The 16497-nt window shown below is 63.8% G+C and overlaps 1 protein-coding gene across 1 annotated transcript in view; it reads left to right on the top strand.

Annotated features, from left to right (window-relative positions):
- Positions 1-16422, top strand: part of CHLRE_12g510350v5 (uncharacterized protein) — a 33396-nt gene extending 16974 nt beyond the window's left edge. The window contains exons 45-79 of the mRNA XM_043068230.1: positions 45-566; positions 698-1069; positions 1337-1362; positions 1475-1570; positions 1698-1799; positions 1894-1947; positions 2051-2145; positions 2278-2374; positions 2489-2865; positions 2993-3132; positions 3209-3584; positions 3699-3915; positions 4008-4130; positions 4268-4495; positions 4663-4815; positions 4919-5224; positions 5341-5484; positions 5584-5691; positions 5824-6642; positions 6768-6983; positions 7156-7803; positions 7942-8199; positions 8306-8478; positions 8664-8823; positions 9007-9220; positions 9323-9506; positions 9611-9851; positions 9984-10104; positions 10251-10393; positions 10575-10754; positions 10842-10925; positions 11065-11280; positions 11413-14226; positions 14341-14646; positions 14773-16422. Coding sequence (XP_042918137.1) covers positions 45-566; positions 698-1069; positions 1337-1362; positions 1475-1570; positions 1698-1799; positions 1894-1947; positions 2051-2145; positions 2278-2374; positions 2489-2865; positions 2993-3132; positions 3209-3584; positions 3699-3915; positions 4008-4130; positions 4268-4495; positions 4663-4815; positions 4919-5224; positions 5341-5484; positions 5584-5691; positions 5824-6642; positions 6768-6983; positions 7156-7803; positions 7942-8199; positions 8306-8478; positions 8664-8823; positions 9007-9220; positions 9323-9506; positions 9611-9851; positions 9984-10104; positions 10251-10393; positions 10575-10754; positions 10842-10925; positions 11065-11280; positions 11413-14226; positions 14341-14646; positions 14773-15591 — 11132 coding nt within the window. The 3' untranslated portion in view covers positions 15592-16422. The remainder of the gene's footprint in view (positions 1-44; positions 567-697; positions 1070-1336; positions 1363-1474; positions 1571-1697; positions 1800-1893; positions 1948-2050; positions 2146-2277; positions 2375-2488; positions 2866-2992; positions 3133-3208; positions 3585-3698; positions 3916-4007; positions 4131-4267; positions 4496-4662; positions 4816-4918; positions 5225-5340; positions 5485-5583; positions 5692-5823; positions 6643-6767; positions 6984-7155; positions 7804-7941; positions 8200-8305; positions 8479-8663; positions 8824-9006; positions 9221-9322; positions 9507-9610; positions 9852-9983; positions 10105-10250; positions 10394-10574; positions 10755-10841; positions 10926-11064; positions 11281-11412; positions 14227-14340; positions 14647-14772) is intronic.
- The last annotated feature ends 75 nt before the right edge of the window (positions 16423-16497 follow it).

Here is a 16497-nt window from a genome sequence, read left to right as displayed (position 1 = left end):
AGCGCTTCTCCTGCCCCTCTCAACCTGCCCCCACACGCGTACAGACCCATGGTACTGCCTGCCGTATGGCATCGGCATCACCGGCGAGGCGTTGCCGGGCTACCCCACATCCAGCGGCACGGCCGAGGCGTGTGCCTACGCCTGCCAGACCACGCCCACCTGCTCCGCCTACCTGCACAGCCCCGACTCCGCCACCGCCAGCTGCACGCTCTTCCGCAAGGTCTTCAACGGCCCTGACGGCACCGCGGCGCTGCTGGCGGACGGGCGGGCGCGCGCCTGCCTCAAGACGCCGCAGTTCTCGCACCCCACCGGCTCAGTGCCCTTCTGGTCGCACATGTGTTACACCGGTGTGGACTTGGGTGGCACGGTGGTGTCAACTCTCAGCAACGTGGACGGGCACGAGTGCGCCAAGTGGTGTGCGGCGTATGGCTACGGCTGCTCGCACTGGCAGCTGTCGACCGCAGGCGTGTGCGAGGCACGCACGGGGCCGCTTTGGACCAACGCCGGCGGCATGGTGGTGTACGGGCCGCAATCCGGCATCGCAACTGCTTGTTTGCGGAGCACAGGTGGGTCGGGTTCACCGGCCCGGGGATTCGGGCCACGTACGTATGTGCGTTACGGTATACGTGCACGTTTGTGCTGGCTGCTAACCTGGCACCCTCTTCGCTCTGCCCCCTACGACTGCTCCGGGCAACAGGTACCTTTATGTGCCTGCGCAACGGCGCTGAAGTAGCTTACACGCTCCTTAGCTCCAGTAACGGCGTGGCCAGCAGCAGCGCCTGCGCCAACCTGTGCCTAGGCGACGCGGCGTGCGAGGTGATGGCGTACGACGTCAACACTACCTGCGTATTGGGCCGCGGTCCCTTCCTGGGGTCCAGCGGCATCAACGGGTTCGACTGGAGCACGTCCACCCTCACCACCACCTACTGCCTCCGCACGCCCTACTTCGGTGGGCCGCTGTTCGGCTCAAGCCTGACGCCATCCCCGCCGCCCTCACCAGTGCCGCCTAGCCCCGCGCCGCCCTCACCGGTGCCGCCCAGCCCCGCGCCGCCTAGCCCGGAGCCGCCTAGCCCGTCACCACCGTCGCCTCCCCCACTCCCGCCCTCCCCCCCGCCGCTGCCCCCGTCTCCTGTACCTCCGTCGCCTGGGCCCCCATCGCCCTTCCCACCTTCGCCTTTCCCTCCTTCCCCGCCGCCCGCGCCTCCCCTTCCCCCGTCGCCTCCCCCGCTGCCGCCCTCCCCGGATCCTCCTTCCCCACAGCCACCATCCCCTCCACCACTGCCTCCTTGGCCTCCGAGCCCTGCCCCACCTTCACCCGAACCGCCTACACCCGTAGGCGTGGTCGTTTCAGGCGGCTCCGCGGTGAGGCTTTGAAAGGCGCTGGTGGCTTAAAAGCGCCTCTAGTGTTTGAGACTTCGAGTTTCCAAGCCCACCTGCATGACTCCCGCACATCGCATTGGTTGTACCGCTACAGGCCACTGCTGGCATTATCGTCAACACCATCCTTTCAGGGGAACAGTCGCCGCCGCCGCCCAACGCCGGGGTTGTGCCCGACACCACCGCTCCCGTGGTAAGCGTGCTTGGGCGGCCGGTTCCAAGTCCTGTATCGGTTCTGCACCCCAGAAGCTGGTGGCTTTACCGCTTTCGTCCGGTCTGCAGCTTTTACAAAACGATCTCTCCTGTCTACCAATGCGCAGATAACGTTGTTTGGCTTGGAGGAGGTGGTTGTCGAGGTTTACGGGACTTACTTTGAGAGCGGTGCGCTGGCGGTGGACGACCGAGATGGGCTGCTGGCAGTGGTGAGTCGCAAGGTCATTGTACCTTACGGTAGCCTCACGGATCTTGTCAGCGCACGCCCAACCAACAACCCGTGGTCCGTGACCCATCATGCAGGACATCCAAGGATCCGTCAACACCAATGTCATAAGCCTGGGCCTCCCGACACAGGTGCGTGGTGGACAGTGCACAAGCCCCCTCTGTCCGATGTGCCATGCGCTAAAGCCTATGCAGGAAGGAAACGATCCCACTGGCGGATGCACTGGCTGCGCAGATCCTATACCTGTCGGCTGACCGGGCCGGCAACATCGGCAGCATCACACGCGGTGTGTACGTGGTGGACACATGCGCCAGCAAGGACGAGTTCAGGTGAGCGCATGGCTGCTGCTGATGGCGCTAGTGCCAGGGTACATCCGCGTACATACGTGGGATCATAGTTTCACGGGTTTCCCTTCTACCTACTTTGGGGACCACCTCACCTCACAACCACGCCCTGCGCAGGTGCCCTGTCACCAAGGAGTGTTCGGTCTTCAGGCAGTGTCTCTTCCTTCCCGACCCGCAAGCAATCAACAAGACTGTTGCCGTGAACAGCCAGGCGGTGCGTACTGCGCAGAACGGTACTTGAGACAGGGCAACGCGACGTACGATACCTCCCCCTCCTCCTTCCTTATCCCCACCTCTCTACTTCGCAACTTCCCCTCCCGCCCTTCAGGCATCCGCCAAGCTTACAGACACAACTCCGCCCAACATCACCTTCGTGGGCACTGACCTGGAGCTGTACGACGTCCAGACGGCGGCCGGCAACCTGACGGTGGCGGTTGAGGTGGTATATGCAGGCTACACCTACACAGACAGGGGCGTGCTGGCGTTCGACTACCTCAGCGATGGGTCTGCAGAGGGCGCGGGCGGCCTCATCGCCCTGAACCTCACGGACCGCGCCGTGGCAACAGTCAGTGCCCCCGCGACCGCCGACCCGGATGCCGCGGGCGTGAGCACCACCATCTTCACCGACATCCCCACCGGCAACAGCACGTCTGAGGGCTCGCCCTACACCATCCAGTATGACGTGGCGGACGACGCCGGAAACAAGTAAGGGCGGCCAGCAAAGCTGGTGGGCCAGTGCCGGCCATGCCTGTGCCAATGGAGCTGCATTCGGGGTGGGAGGTTAGGCAAACTTGCTGACTTATGACCTGCACTTCCAATGTGTGATTCGCAGGGCCACTGCGCTGAAGGTGGTGTTCATTCTGTGCGAGCCGCCCGAGTTTGTGTGCCCCGACAATACCACGTTTGAGGGCACCTGCAGTCAGGACGGGCTTTGTCAGTACAAGACGTCCAAGATTACCACCAACAACACGGGTGCGTTTGTCTTCTCACAGCCAGGCATAAATCCTTTAGCTTCACCTGCTGACATGATTCCCCGCGCCTGCCACAGGCCTCCCCCGCTCCAACGAGACCGCTGTTGCGCTTATTACGGGTCCACCTGATCCGGACAACCTGATTGACGCGCTGATGGTGCCGGTCTTTGTCATAAACGGCGCATCTAGCGTCAGCATCTCGCAGTACCTGCCATACGTGCCGTGCCGTGCCGGCGTCATCTCCAACAACTGTGACCCAGGCGCAAAGGCCTCGTTGCGCAGCCTTGGGGACCTAAATCCCCGAATCATAGCATGTGCAGACAAGGCGCAAAAGCCGCAGCCATACAGCGTTGTGGGGTTGCAGTATTGCGGGATCGATACAACAACTCCGGGCACCTACATGATAACGTACCACCTCACATGGCCGTCCGTTGGCACGCTGGTTGTCAAGAGGTGCGTGCTGGGCGCCCCGGTGGCACTTGGTGTCGTTTCGCATCCTCCGCATCGTGGGATCGATCGCCATATCGTCTCCCAAAAGTCAATGCCAGACAGCCCATGTCCCCACAGGCAACTGCTGGTTGTGGAGCGCTGTGTGGGCGAGCAGCTGTGCCCTGACGGCTTCTGTAGCGTGGATTTATCCTGCGCACGCAACGTATCGTCCACCATCTCGTCTTACATTGTTGTGACGGGCGACGCGAACGGCCTCCTGCCGAACAGCACGAGCCTGTCAACCAACAACCCGCCCACACTATCCCTCCGCAACGGCGAGGTCGTGAATACAACGGTGGGTCACGTGACGCCCTGGACTCACACTCGGGCATTACCGTGCTTGCTTCGTGTTGACCCCGCCTGTGTCGCCCGTGGCTGCTGCTGCAGGTGGTGGTGCCGCGCGGGACGCCCTACATGGTGTGTGCCGCCGACCAGGTGCCCTCTCAGAGCCGGCCGTGTGAGCCGCTGGGCGTCGCGCTGGACACGGAGGATGGCAACATCACAGCCACGGTGCGCGCCTAGACCACATGCCTGTACACCAGCATTCGCTCGTGTCAACTGAAACCGATCTTTCCCTCCTTAACTCTGAAGCTGCTGCACCTCATGCGCGCACCCCGCCGCAATGCACCTGGCCTCACCGTCCACAGATCACGCTGTGCCCTCCGGACGACTGCGCGGCAACCCAGTGCCGCGACCACCGTGCCGACCGCAAGCAGCCGTCTGAGTGCGGCATAGACACTGTGAACGCAACGGTGGGATCCTCCTTCCGCATGCATCTTGTGGTGTTTGACAGCAAAGGCGCCAACGCAACAGCCGAGCGACTGGTGACGGTGGTCAAGCCGTGCGAGCTGCTGGAGTCGTACTGCAGGATCACGGTGAGAGGCAGGGGCTGCCTGCATCACTGGTTGTGTAGGCGGTCAAGGCATACAGTGATACAGGGGAGGCGTTGGCATCCACATCACTCCAGCGCCACAGTAAACTGCAGCCTCACCAAACCCCGCTTCGCTCACACCCTTCAACCGCCATCCATTATGGCCCGCAGCGCAACGGCATGCCGGTCTACGTGTGCAGCAACGTAACTTGTGAGACGCTGGAGCCTCTAAACGATGAGATCACGCGCTCCGGCGGCGGCCAGCCGGCGGTGCCGCCCCGCTTGTTCTTGCTGCCAGGGTACCTCACCAGCAACCTTACGCTGGTAAGCGGCACGTGCAACAGAGCACGCGAGAGGGCTGGCAGGTGTCTGCGTTTGACTGGGAAACAAGCGTGCTGTTTGCAACTGCTCCGCACCCATTGTGCAGGCGGAGCGCGACCAGTCACTCTTCCTCACGTACGGCACGGCGGCGCCCGTAAGCCTTGCTCCGTGCGTTAGCTTCACGGGCACGGGCTGCGCCGCGATCGCCAATGACACCACCGACGGCGACATCACGCGCGACATCACGGTCACGGTGGCGGCGCGCTGTCCCACGGGGCGCACGTGCGTGGCGTGCAGCGTGGCTGCCCTGGCCACGGGTGACTGCCTGCCGGGCCGGTATCTGGTGCGGTACAGCGTCGCAGACACAGACGGCAACTCAGCATCGGTGCAGCTGAGCGTTGCGGTGGAGCAGGTGCGTACGTGGGGGTTGACTGGAGCTTGGGTTGACATCCTTCAAAACTATCCGGCATTGCACGCCCCATGGCGGCTTGCGCTTTCCTCACTCCATTCAATTCCGCCCATATGCAGTTGACTGTGACCCTGCTGGACTTCAGCCTGTACCCGGGTGGCAGCGCGCTGGCGTCGACAAGCCTCACCGCCGCCACCAACTACGCCAACACCCTGGCAACCAATACCGCCGCGCGGTCGCGCGTCCTCTCGCCCATCTTCACGGTAAGCCATTGCTAGGGTACTTGTCGAACCCCTTGCCAGCACCCTGGCCTGCAGAGCTAATGTGGAGGTGCCGGCCCCATGCCCTTGCCAACGCAACAGGCTTTCGGCATCCAGTCTGGCTCAATCCGCGCGATTGTGGTAGACACCCAGCCCGCAATCGAAGCTCGCTACTTTGATAACACCACCCAGATCTACTACATTGTGCGGGTGAGCCATGGCCGAAAATGTGGTGGCCTATTCCATGGTCTCCTGGGCAGTTCTCAGGCTATGCGCATGGCGCTGCATTGGTGAACACGGCCCTGCTGACCCGAGCCATCTGATCCTGGTCTGTTCCTGCAGATGGTGCTCCGTGTTACCACCGGCTCATCCGACTTCACCAGTGCCACCTCCACTCTTGACACCAGCAGCAGCGACCAATCCGCCGCAGGGGGCACCTCTGCTGCTTCAGTACGTCGGCGCGCGCTGCCGGCCGTGGCCTCACGTGCCTTGCGCAAGGTGCTGGAGCCAATGGCAACAGGCCCTGCAGCCGGCGGCATCCTGCTCGGCACTGCAGCGCAGTCTCCACTCCGTAGCCTGATGGCAACCAACCCAGAAGCCAGCACCCGCACACCCGCCCAGCAGCTGTGGGAGGAGCGCTTTGCTGGCCTGCACAGCGCCTTGGACAGGTTGGGGGCGCTGCTGGGCCTGGAGGAAAAGCCCGAGGAAGAAGGAGACGGCGAAGACCCTCTGGGCTCGCCCCGCCGCAGCATGTTCGCGCTGGAGGCCAGGGCTGCCAGCCAAAGCCCTGGCATGGCGCCCTGGCACCTGCCCGCTGGCGCTCGGCTTGCTGGCGCTCGGGCTGCGGCCGCGGCGCCGCGGCGTGCCCTCAGTGCTGATGCCGGGGCACAGGCGGCCAGTGGTGGCGATGGAAGGATAAGCGCACATGCACTGCTTGCCAGCCGGCGCCAGCTGCAGGTGGTGGCGAACGGCGGCTGCGGTGGCCCCGCACTGGCGGCGCCGCCCAACAGCAGCTTCAGCGCGTTGGGGCTGGCGGATGTGCGGACCATCAGCAGCAGCTGCTCCACACCGCAGGCGGGTGACATGGATGTGGCGCTGACGGTGCTGGCTGGGATGATGGCGGACCTGGAGCGCATGAGCGCAAGCATGCTGGAGGAAGAGGTGGGTCACGCCACACACATGACCGCTGTGTTTGTAACTTGCGATGCGTGTGCCTGTGTAGCCTGCGCGCCTGTGTACGCAGCACGGACCCCGCTCTCTTCCCACCCAACGCTCGCTCGGCGCAGGCCTCCATGGACACCACACTGATGGCCCTGGACCCCAAGTTCTCAGTCGTGGACAACGCCTACCAGACCTCCTACACCGACTTTGCAGCCGCCGCGGGTGTCGCCTACGCCTCCATGTTGGAGCGCTTGCAGGCGTTGCTGGTCGCGGTGGACCGCACTGCGGCGGCACAGGCGGTCACTACCACGGCCGTCACCACGCTACTAAGCCTCATGCAGGTGTGAAAGCACCGGCTATTGCTGGCTCGCGTGGCGAGTGGTGACTGGCAAGATGTCGGAGCCACTCAGCGATCCTTGTCGCTTCACCTGCTGCTTTCCGTGTCCATAACTGGCACCTCCTCACACACATACACACACACACACACACACACACACACACGTGCACACACAGGCACTGCTGAATGAGATGCAGCAGATAACGGCGCGAGCGGAGCTGACTACCAAGGTGGTGTTGGACGGGCTGGCGCAAGATGGCAACCTCACAGACGAGGAGCTCGCCAACTACACCTCCTGCCTCTTCCTGCGTGGCAAGGCGGCAGCCTTCAGCTTCAGGACGGGCAGGGCCGGTGGTGCCGACGCAGGGGCGAACGTGTCTACGGCGGCGGCTGCCAGTGGCGGCGCACGCCGGCGGGCTCTGCTGGGCCCAGACCTGCTGTACTCCGCGGAGGGGGCGCCTGCCGGCGCTGCCGCGGGCCCGGCCGCGATGCGGGCAGCTGGCGGCGTGGATACACGGCCCCGACTCGCCGCATTAGCCAGCAGCTGGGTGCCTAAATGGGTGTGGGGGGCGCTTTCGCCGGCTGCTTGGTTCCGTCGAGCAGGCTCTCCGCAGGGCGAAGGCGATGCGCTGGATGCGCAGCAGGCGCAGCAGCGGCGGTCGCTGCTGGCTCTGGCAAACGGTGAAGCCGTGCAATCCTTCTACGGCTATGACCTTCCAGATGGTGGTGATTATGACTACAGTCTGTGGGACGTGCGAAACATTGACCGGGCAAGGTGGATTGGCCTCAACAACCGAGTGCTGGTGGGATTGCTACTGCACCAGGTGCGTGAGGAATGCTGCGTTGAGGTGAATCACTAGCACATCCGGCGGTCGTGTACGCATTACATTGCATTGTACAAGCGAGAGCCTAACCCTGACAGAACGGTGACCTGCGCTTACCGCATACGTGCCATTCCGCAGGTCCGGCGGTCGCCTGCGGAGCTTGAGCGCGCCAAGGGCACTGACGGCTACATCTGCAGGGACAGCAGCTACACCAACCTGATTGTGGGCTGTAACACCTCTAATACCAGCACCACGTCAGCTGCTCTGGGCAACTCGACCACGGCAACAGCCCGTGCTAAGGACCTGGGTGGCATCGGCAATGACCCCGTGTTCAGCCGCCATTCGGCGCTGTACCAGGCAGACCTTGACCCAGCCGAGTTCTACAACACCTCGAAGGTGGGGAACGCTCATAGCTCACGCACACGTAGCTTACGCACGTGCAATTGGCCCTGCCCTGCCTACCTGTGGAATGGCCGTCGCCAACCCATTTTTGCTGCTGCAGGGCTCTCCCGAGCTGAACCCGGGCGGTCTGCCATACGGCTTCTTTTACCAGCCCGCCGGCCGCCTGCCCGCCGGCTACCCCCTTGTTTTCGACACACATCTGTCCGCCAAGCGGGCGGAGCAGGCCATCACCTACATCCGTGATGGCGGCTACTTGTCCGAGACCGTTACAAAGTGGGTGCCCGGAGTAGGCGCCCGGAGCATGCTTGCTAGTGCTGCTGCATGCACACCAGCGCGCTAGGGATGCATGGTGACGGGCAGGCCGCACCGCCAGCAGCTGGTTGGGAAGTACGGTGCGCTGCTCTAACAACCCACGTTCCCCTCACTGCGTGCTGCTCCCGGCTTCCCCATGTCTCCAGAACGCTGCGTGTGCAGCTGGTGTCTTACAACGCGGACGCCCAGGTGTTCGGCTACTTCCGACTGGACCTGGACTGGCTGGACTCGGGACTCATCTGGGGGGCCACACGGCTGCTGGCGCTGCCCGCCATCAGCTACGGAGCCGCGGTGGAGAACGCTCAGGCACGTGGCTGGGTGGCGGGGCTCAATGATTGGGTGTGCTACGAGATTGCCCTGCCTAGAGGCCAAGGGTTTGTGCCTGCTAGGGCGTCAGGCTGCAGTGCCCAGTCGCCCCTGCTGGCCTTGCTGTGCCCTAAAACGTTCCCTCCACATTTGTGCACATGCGCACACCCCAAACACTTGCAGGTTCAGAAGTTCCTGCCGGACTTTTTCCTCATCGTGCTGTGCTGTGGCTACCTGCTGGTGACGGCGTACGACATCTTCGTGCAGCTGCACCGGCAGGCGCAAATGCGAAAGCTACGCACGCTGTTGCGGGAAGGCAAGCGGAAGGAGGGGCTGGAAACTATTCATGAGGCCGATGATGACAACGACGACGACGACCATGTGCTTGGGATTGGCGGTAAGCGCGAGGTCGTGTCGTCTGCCCTTCGGCACTGCTTCAAGTTGCTCGCAAGGCGCCATGCATTGTGCTGACATGTTCTGCATCTACGTGACGCTGCAGACGCGGAGCGAAAGGTTTTGTACAAACATGACGGTACCAAGGTGACCGTCAAGCTGTACAAACCTCGTATGAGCGTCGGATGGGTGGTGTTCGAGACCGCCGTGTGTGTCCTCATGTTCACAAGCCTGGGCTTCTTATTCGCGTACACCGCAAAACTTGCGGACAAGGACGCGTTCCCTTCACGGTGCGTATTACCGCATCGTGGTTCGCCTTAGACTTGTGCGGCATTACCTATACGGTACGGTAGCAAACGCTTACGCTGTATGCTGCTGTTCCTCGTGCCTTCAGGTTTGAGCTGTACGATGCGGATGGCTACGCGCCAGCGCGATACTTCCTGCCACGGCGTCAGGAGAACGTGACGGTCACACAGCAGGCCAACGGCACCTCCAACGCCGCTACGGCCAGTCCCACGCCGGGCTCAGCTAACCGGTGGCAGCTACCCGAGGACACGCAGCTGGGGTCTGCATCTGACTTCTATAACCGCGTTGACAATATGTATGACGTGTTAATCATCTACACCTTCCTTCAGGTGCGCATCGCCCGCTCACGTCCCCACACACTCTGCTGCCTGCTGCGCGAGTAATGCATGTGCTTGTTCGTTGGGCGTATCCTTCCAATCATGTCCTGAAGCCTTCTTCCTTTGCGGTTGTGGCCTGCGCAGGGCTTCGTGCTTGCCATGATTGTTATTCGCTGGCTGCACTACCTCTCATTCCAGCCTCGCCTCTCCGCTATCTCGGGCACGCTGGCATTGGCAGCCCCAGACGTCATTCATTTCTTCATTGGTGAGCCGTGTGCAAGCCACGCTACCTTGCTTCCTGAAGGATTCAGATGCTGTAGATGCCTTCAGTGCAACCCTTACCTCATTGAACCAACCACGCACGAAATAAGCTTCTCCCTCCTCCCGTCCTACTCTTAATCGGCCTTACAGTTATTGTCATCTGCGCTGTAATGTTCGGCGCTGCGGGTTGCGTTGTGTTCGGTCCGGATGAGGCCCGACTATCTGGCTACGGAGATGCGTTGCAGCTCATGCTGTCGTACGTACTGCTTCGTGAGGACGGCGGAGTGTTCAAGGCAAGTCTAATGCCACTTTGCTTGTTTGCTAATGCCGTCCAGCAACCTTCACGTATTGCTGCAAAAGGTCAGCATCCGCGCTTGGCCTTCCTGGCCTCACACAGCTTGAAAGGCCGTTCCTCCTGCGCCAAACATCCCTGAACCCATCTTATCTTGCCCACTCACTTGCCCTGCCCTGCAGGCGTTGCTAGACAAAGTCAAGCAGCGCGACGAGGGCACCACCCAGGTCATGGCCGGCCTGCTGTACGCCATCGGGCCCCTGTTTTTCGTGTTCATCATGTCCAACTTCATTATGGCCTTCCTGGCCTGGCCCTACGGCCTGCTCAAGTTCGCCACACGTGACGCGCCAGGAGTGCCGCAGGTGCGTGCGTGGGCGCTGTCGCGTGGTATGGGCGGGAGGGTGCGTGAGCCAGGCATTCAAACTGCCCGTGTGCGCCTCGCTGTGCAGGACATTCGGCGCATGCTCGGAATGTTGTGGCAGCGCATGCGGCATCGCGCCCCATCAAACCGGCACATGGAGAAGTGGTTCAAGGTGCGTCACCCGCACCTGCCATGTTATTGTTGCTGTGCCCCTGTGGAGTTCACCCTATCAGCGATTTAAACTAGGACTCCAAAAGGGCGAATCATGAAGTGGCCTGGCCTGTGCCACGCTGCCGACTGCCATGCCGCAGAGACAAGTCGTGCCGGAGGTGCGCGATCGCGGCTTGATGTACCGGATTCGCGAGACAATGGCCAACGCGTACCAGTCCATCGCCATCCGTGGGAAGGCGGCAAACGGAACAGTGGCACCGGCTTCCGGCCAAGCTGCGCAGGCCGCGAGCACAGCTCCAGCACTGTCGGCGCCTCCTGTGGCGGCAGCGGCTACCCGACGGAAGTCGTTGGTCAAGGTGTGTGCGTGCACATACGAAGTGAATTGGACCCGACTGTTGCGTACAACCGACCTCTGAAACGAGTTTCAAGGTCCCTGACTGCACTTGTGCATGCCCTGCTGTAACATGTGCTCACGTGTCTTGCCGCAGCTGGCTCCCGGCATGCCGGCCATGAACGCCGACGCCCTAGCCGCCGCGCTTATGAGCGCCTCCCGCATCAACATCGACATCGGGGACTCGCCGCAGCACGCCGCCTCTAAACTGGACCCGCTGGTGGACTCGGATGAGGAGCACAGCGGCAGCACACCCTCCGGCTTCGCAGCAGCAGCAGCCGCGGCCGCTGGAGGCAGCCGCCTGGACTCCGCACCCACGCTGGCATCGCCACAGACTCCACATGGACCTGAATCTGCCGACGGGGCCAACGCGCTGCCCGCGTCGCAGGACGCCTCCGGCAGATCCACGCCTGTGCCGAAGCTGTCAGGCTCGGGCGTCAGCTCTCGCCTGCGCGGGGGCAAGTCATCGCGCATGTCAGCTCCGGGCCAGGCCGCGGAGGCCTCCGCGCTCGTGCACACCGTGATGGCGAACCTGCTGGCTCGCTACGGCCACGAGAAGGTGATTGCAGCGGACGCGCCGCCGCCGGCGCCGCGGTCCGGGGACAGCACGATTGGCCGCGGCGAAGGCGCCGACAGCACCGAGGTCAGCGAGTTCGGCGAGGCGCGCCGCCGCATCACGGTGGACGGCAGCCTGGGCAGCATGACGGAGGCAGGCACGCTCCGCGGCCCTGGGCTGGGCGGGCCATCCGAATGGGCCCAGCTGGCGCCCGGGGCTCACGTGCGTCGGTCAATCGCCGGGCAGGTTGTCGGCGGGGAGGGCGCGGGGTCGTCTGGATATGCAAGCCCGGCGCTGGCGGGCAACGATGGCAGCGGCAGCCCTCTCTCGGCAGCCACACCTGGCAGCCAGGTAGCGTCGCCTCCGCCAGGGGCCAACGACGACGGTGCGGGCGCCAGCGCCTCGGCCTCACCGCGGGTGGGCTCGCTAGCGGCTCGGCCGCCGAGGCTGCAGACCATGGGGGTGAGCAGCCGCCTGGGCCGGCGCACATCTCAATCCTCCTTCAAGGGCCTTGCCGGCGCCGAAGGCGGCGTGTCACCAAGCGGCTCAGCGCAGTCCCCAGCCATGACGTCAGGCGGTGGCCTGGCTGCTCTGACATCGCCACACGGCGAGCTCTCTCCGGCGCCCACCTCGGCGTCTGGCGCGAAGGCCGGCCGCATGTCCATGCCCGGGCCATCGCCACTCGCCGCTGGGGCCGCCATGATGGCTGGTGCTGTGCGGCACAGCGTGGACGCACAGAACACGCAGGATGCAAGCGGCACGGGCGGCTTCGTGGCAGGTGAAACAAAACTGCCCAAGCTGCCGCCCATCGGCGTCAAACCACAGTTCGGTGGCCTGCCTGCCATCACCGCCGCGGGTGAACGTGGACGCCGCAGGGCAGGGGAGTTGGACAGTCCAGGTAGCAGCGCCCGCCAGTCGGGCCCGGGGACTCCAGGCGTAGCTCAAGATGCGCATCTGGACCAGCTCAACGAGCACAGGGGTGAGGACTGGACAGGGCCGGCGCCGGACCCAGCACGCAACCTGGGTCAGGCAAAGGCCTGGTTGACGTTTAAGCAAGCGGTCAATCGAAGGGAGGGGACGCCGGGCGGTGACGCAAGCGCTGGCGGCAACGGCGGTGGCGCGGACGCGCAGGAGGGTCTGGGCAGCCTGGCCCCCCGCATTGGCTCCGTGATGGTGGAAGGACAGGTTAAGGTGCTGGACCCGGCAGCAGCAGCAGCATTGGAGGCGGAGGAGCGGGCGGCGGCCGAGGGGCCCGTGGTGCAGGGGCTGAGAGCGCCCATGCGGCGTGCCTCGGCTATGCTACTGCCGGAGCCCGACATGATGGCACTGGCGCCCATCCTCAGCGTGGACCCCGCGGCGCAGCTGCCGGCGCTGCCGTCAACCCAGGTGGAGCAGCCGATGGTGACGCTGCTAGACCACGACGCACAGCTGCCAGTGGGCACACCGCTTGGCGGGCCATCGCCTGGCGGGGCCAGTCCAAGCGGCGCTGCAGAGGCGCGCCGAGCGGGCATGAAGCAGGCGCGTGCCTGGGGCTCAGTTAAGCGCAGCGCGGCGCGGGAAGCCGCGCAGGCGATGCTTGGGATGCTGGACAATCTGAGGGGCAGCGGAGCAGGGCAGACAGCACCTCAGCAGCCAGAGGCACGTGCGCCTACAGCTGCTCAGCCTGAGCCGCAAGAGCCGCAGGAGCCGCAACCATGGTTTTCGCGACAGACTGGCCTCAACGCTCTTGCGCCCAGCACCCAGCGACGTTTATCGGTGGCTGCGGGTGGCGCGGAGCAGGAGCTGCTTGTGCTCGACAGTGACGGAGCGGACACGGATGGCAGCGGTCGCGGCAGCGGCGCCCGCAACCTGCGGGCGCGGGGCCCTGGCGGCGCAGGACCTGTCGCGGAGGCGGTGGAGGCTGGCTCTGTGCCTGGTGGTGCGGACGGTGAGCAGGACGGAGACCCAGCAGCCCTCTCGGCTGCAGACGCACCGGCTGCATCACGGCGCACTCAAGGGGTCAAGTTTGCGATCGAGCCGCTTCCGACCAGCGACTCGGATGGCGACAACACGGCGGGGCCCTTCGCCGCCCACGGCCGTTCGGCAGCGCTTGTGGCGGTGGCTGGCGGCGGCAGTCGTGATGCGATGGCGGGCGGGTTGGCCTCCATGGTACTCAGTATGCTCCAACACTTGGAGGCGCTTCTGGCGCAGCTGCAGGCGGCCATTGCGGAGCTGAAGCTCATGTCGGAGGTCCTCGCGGCGATGCTGGCGCAGTTCAGCGCGGCGGGCCTGGGGCCGGACTCGGCACCAGAGGCGCGGCAGGTCGCCTGGCAGGCTGCGCGCAAGACCGCGAGGGATCTGCTCCTGGCATACAAGGTGTGTGTGCACACAACGTCGGGCCCTGTAAGAAGTTTCCATTCATTGTGCAGCACACCCTCCCTCCTTTCCTACCCGTGTGACATCTTGAATTCCGCCCTTGCGTGCTCGCAGCGTGACGCGCTGCTTACCGCCCCGCTGCCTGTGCTCGAGACCAAGCGCCTACCGCCCCTGCCACTTGCGCTTCCCGCTGTTGGCATTAATGCGCTCGGCGGCAGCAAGGCGCCGCTGCCGCCGCTGCGCACCAACCCCATGTTCCGGCAGCGCTCCACGCGCCGCACCGGCAGCACTCGGCGCGGCACGCTGCCTCCCATGCCCATGCCTGGCGTGCTGTACTCGCTCCAGTCGCTCGCACGTAGCGACGGGGCTGTGCTCGCGGCGGCGCAGTCCAGCGGCGGCGCAGCTCTTGAGATTCTGCACGTGAGTGCGAGTACCTGCCTGCATGCTGCACTTTTGCTTACCTTGACAGCGCTGGAGCGCCTTGCAACTTTTACATTCATTATTCAGTTAACGCACTCGCTTCTGTGTTTCCGTGTGGATGTGCAGCATGTTGAGGAGCAGCTGGAGACGCGTCTTGGCATGCCGCTGGCTCAGCGTAAGTCGCTGAAGCGCGTCGCTGACGAGGTGGCGGCGGAGCTGGTGCGGGCCGAGCGTGCCGAGTCACGTGCGCACATGCTGCAGCAGGTGGCGTCCCTTCGCCATGGAAGTGTTGGACACTCGGGTTACAGCACTTCCGGCTACGGGGTGTCAGGCTACGGCGCCAGCGGATATGGCGGCGCTGCGGCACTGGCTGCTGCTGCTGCAGCGGCGGACAGTGCCTACGGCGCAGCAGCGAACATGTCACACCCACACCAGCACCGCGCAGACGCTGGCCGCAGCGTCCAGGCGGCCGGGAGCCACGTGTCTGGCACGCACCGCCGCGGCTGGGGAGCGCGCCGCCGCGCCATGGCTGCCGCTGAGGAGAAGTGGCTGGAGGAGCTGCCAGCGGATGAGCAGATGGCGGCGCTGACGGGCCGCACTGGCTCTTACGCTCCTGGCAAGCGCAAGTCGCGTCTGCTGCTGGGCGGCGCGGACTCTCGCGCGGCTAGTCGAGTGATGGAACGTGACTTCAGCCCGGCGGCACTGATCGGGGGAGGCCGCGAGGTCAGCGTCGGTGGCGCAGGGGCGGATGCCATGGAGGCGGGCACGCCCCTGGCTCGGTCGGATGCAGGCAAGGCCGCGTTCAAGAGTGGTGGGACAGGGGCTGGCGGGATAGGCGGGTTGGGAGGTCTGCTTGGTTCACCAGCGGCAGGCCCGCCGGCACGCATGAGGCTGCCACCGCTCAACGCGCGTGGCACACAGCCACAGAGCGACCTGCCGCTCTAGATGATATGCTCGAACCCTGCCATGCACTTTGCGTACACCATTCGCCATATGTGCGTTGTTGCTTTATGAAGGCGTTGTGAGATCGGGGCGCCTTTTGACCGTAAATTGAAGCTGCCATGTGCCGCAGCGGCGCTGGGACTCCACATCACTTGGGCAACCACCTGACATAAATGAGGACAAAGACTCGAATCATTATTATCATGGGTTTCGTATGGCATCTGCACCTCGCATTCTTGCAGCGTTGACCACGTCGTGTGAGCCTGTTTTTGGAGTGGTGTGGATGAGGCGGTGCATGGGAGAATGGCTGCAGAAGCCTGTGACAGCCGACGCGGCTTCGAAATTTTGCATGGAGTCCTTGATCGTACTGTGCGGCATCGTGCATTGAGCACTGTGACTTGCAAAAACGGGTGCATACTTTCCATCGTGAATTGAATACGCGACAGTAGATTGTGCCGTTAGCGTCGCTTGTACCGTGTGAGGTGACCATGGACGCAACCGGCATGCCTCACTGGCGCATGCGGGAATATGAGGGTTTGCATCGGAGGAAACACAGTCGGCCACGCAAGCGCTGCCCGCTGAAGTGCATATGTTTTGGAGAACGCACTGTTCACGACAACCTCCAGCAGAGCTCTACAGGATCCCCCAATCCAATATGCACGTGTTGCTGTTAGCCCAAGCATTGCAAGGGTGCAGCAACCAAGTGGCCGGGCGACAGAGCGCAGCAAACAAGGGAGAAAGTTGGGAATGCACGACACCAGAGGATATGGGCCTGTGAAAGCAAATCAGATGCTGCCGTCTTGGCTTCTGTACCGCGCTCCATCTATACTTGGCTTCTGTACCACGCTCCATCTGCTGCTGCTCACCAGGCGCCGCCTCAAGCGTCTCCACATTTTCATGTGTTGGTGA

The sequence above is a fragment of the Chlamydomonas reinhardtii genome, chromosome 12 (assembly GCF_000002595.2).
Source record: "Chlamydomonas reinhardtii strain CC-503 cw92 mt+ chromosome 12, whole genome shotgun sequence".
Lineage (NCBI taxonomy): Eukaryota > Viridiplantae > Chlorophyta > Chlorophyceae > Chlamydomonadales > Chlamydomonadaceae > Chlamydomonas > Chlamydomonas reinhardtii.
The sequence above is the reverse complement of the archived record's forward strand: the minus strand, read 5'-3'. Positions and strand labels throughout refer to the sequence as shown.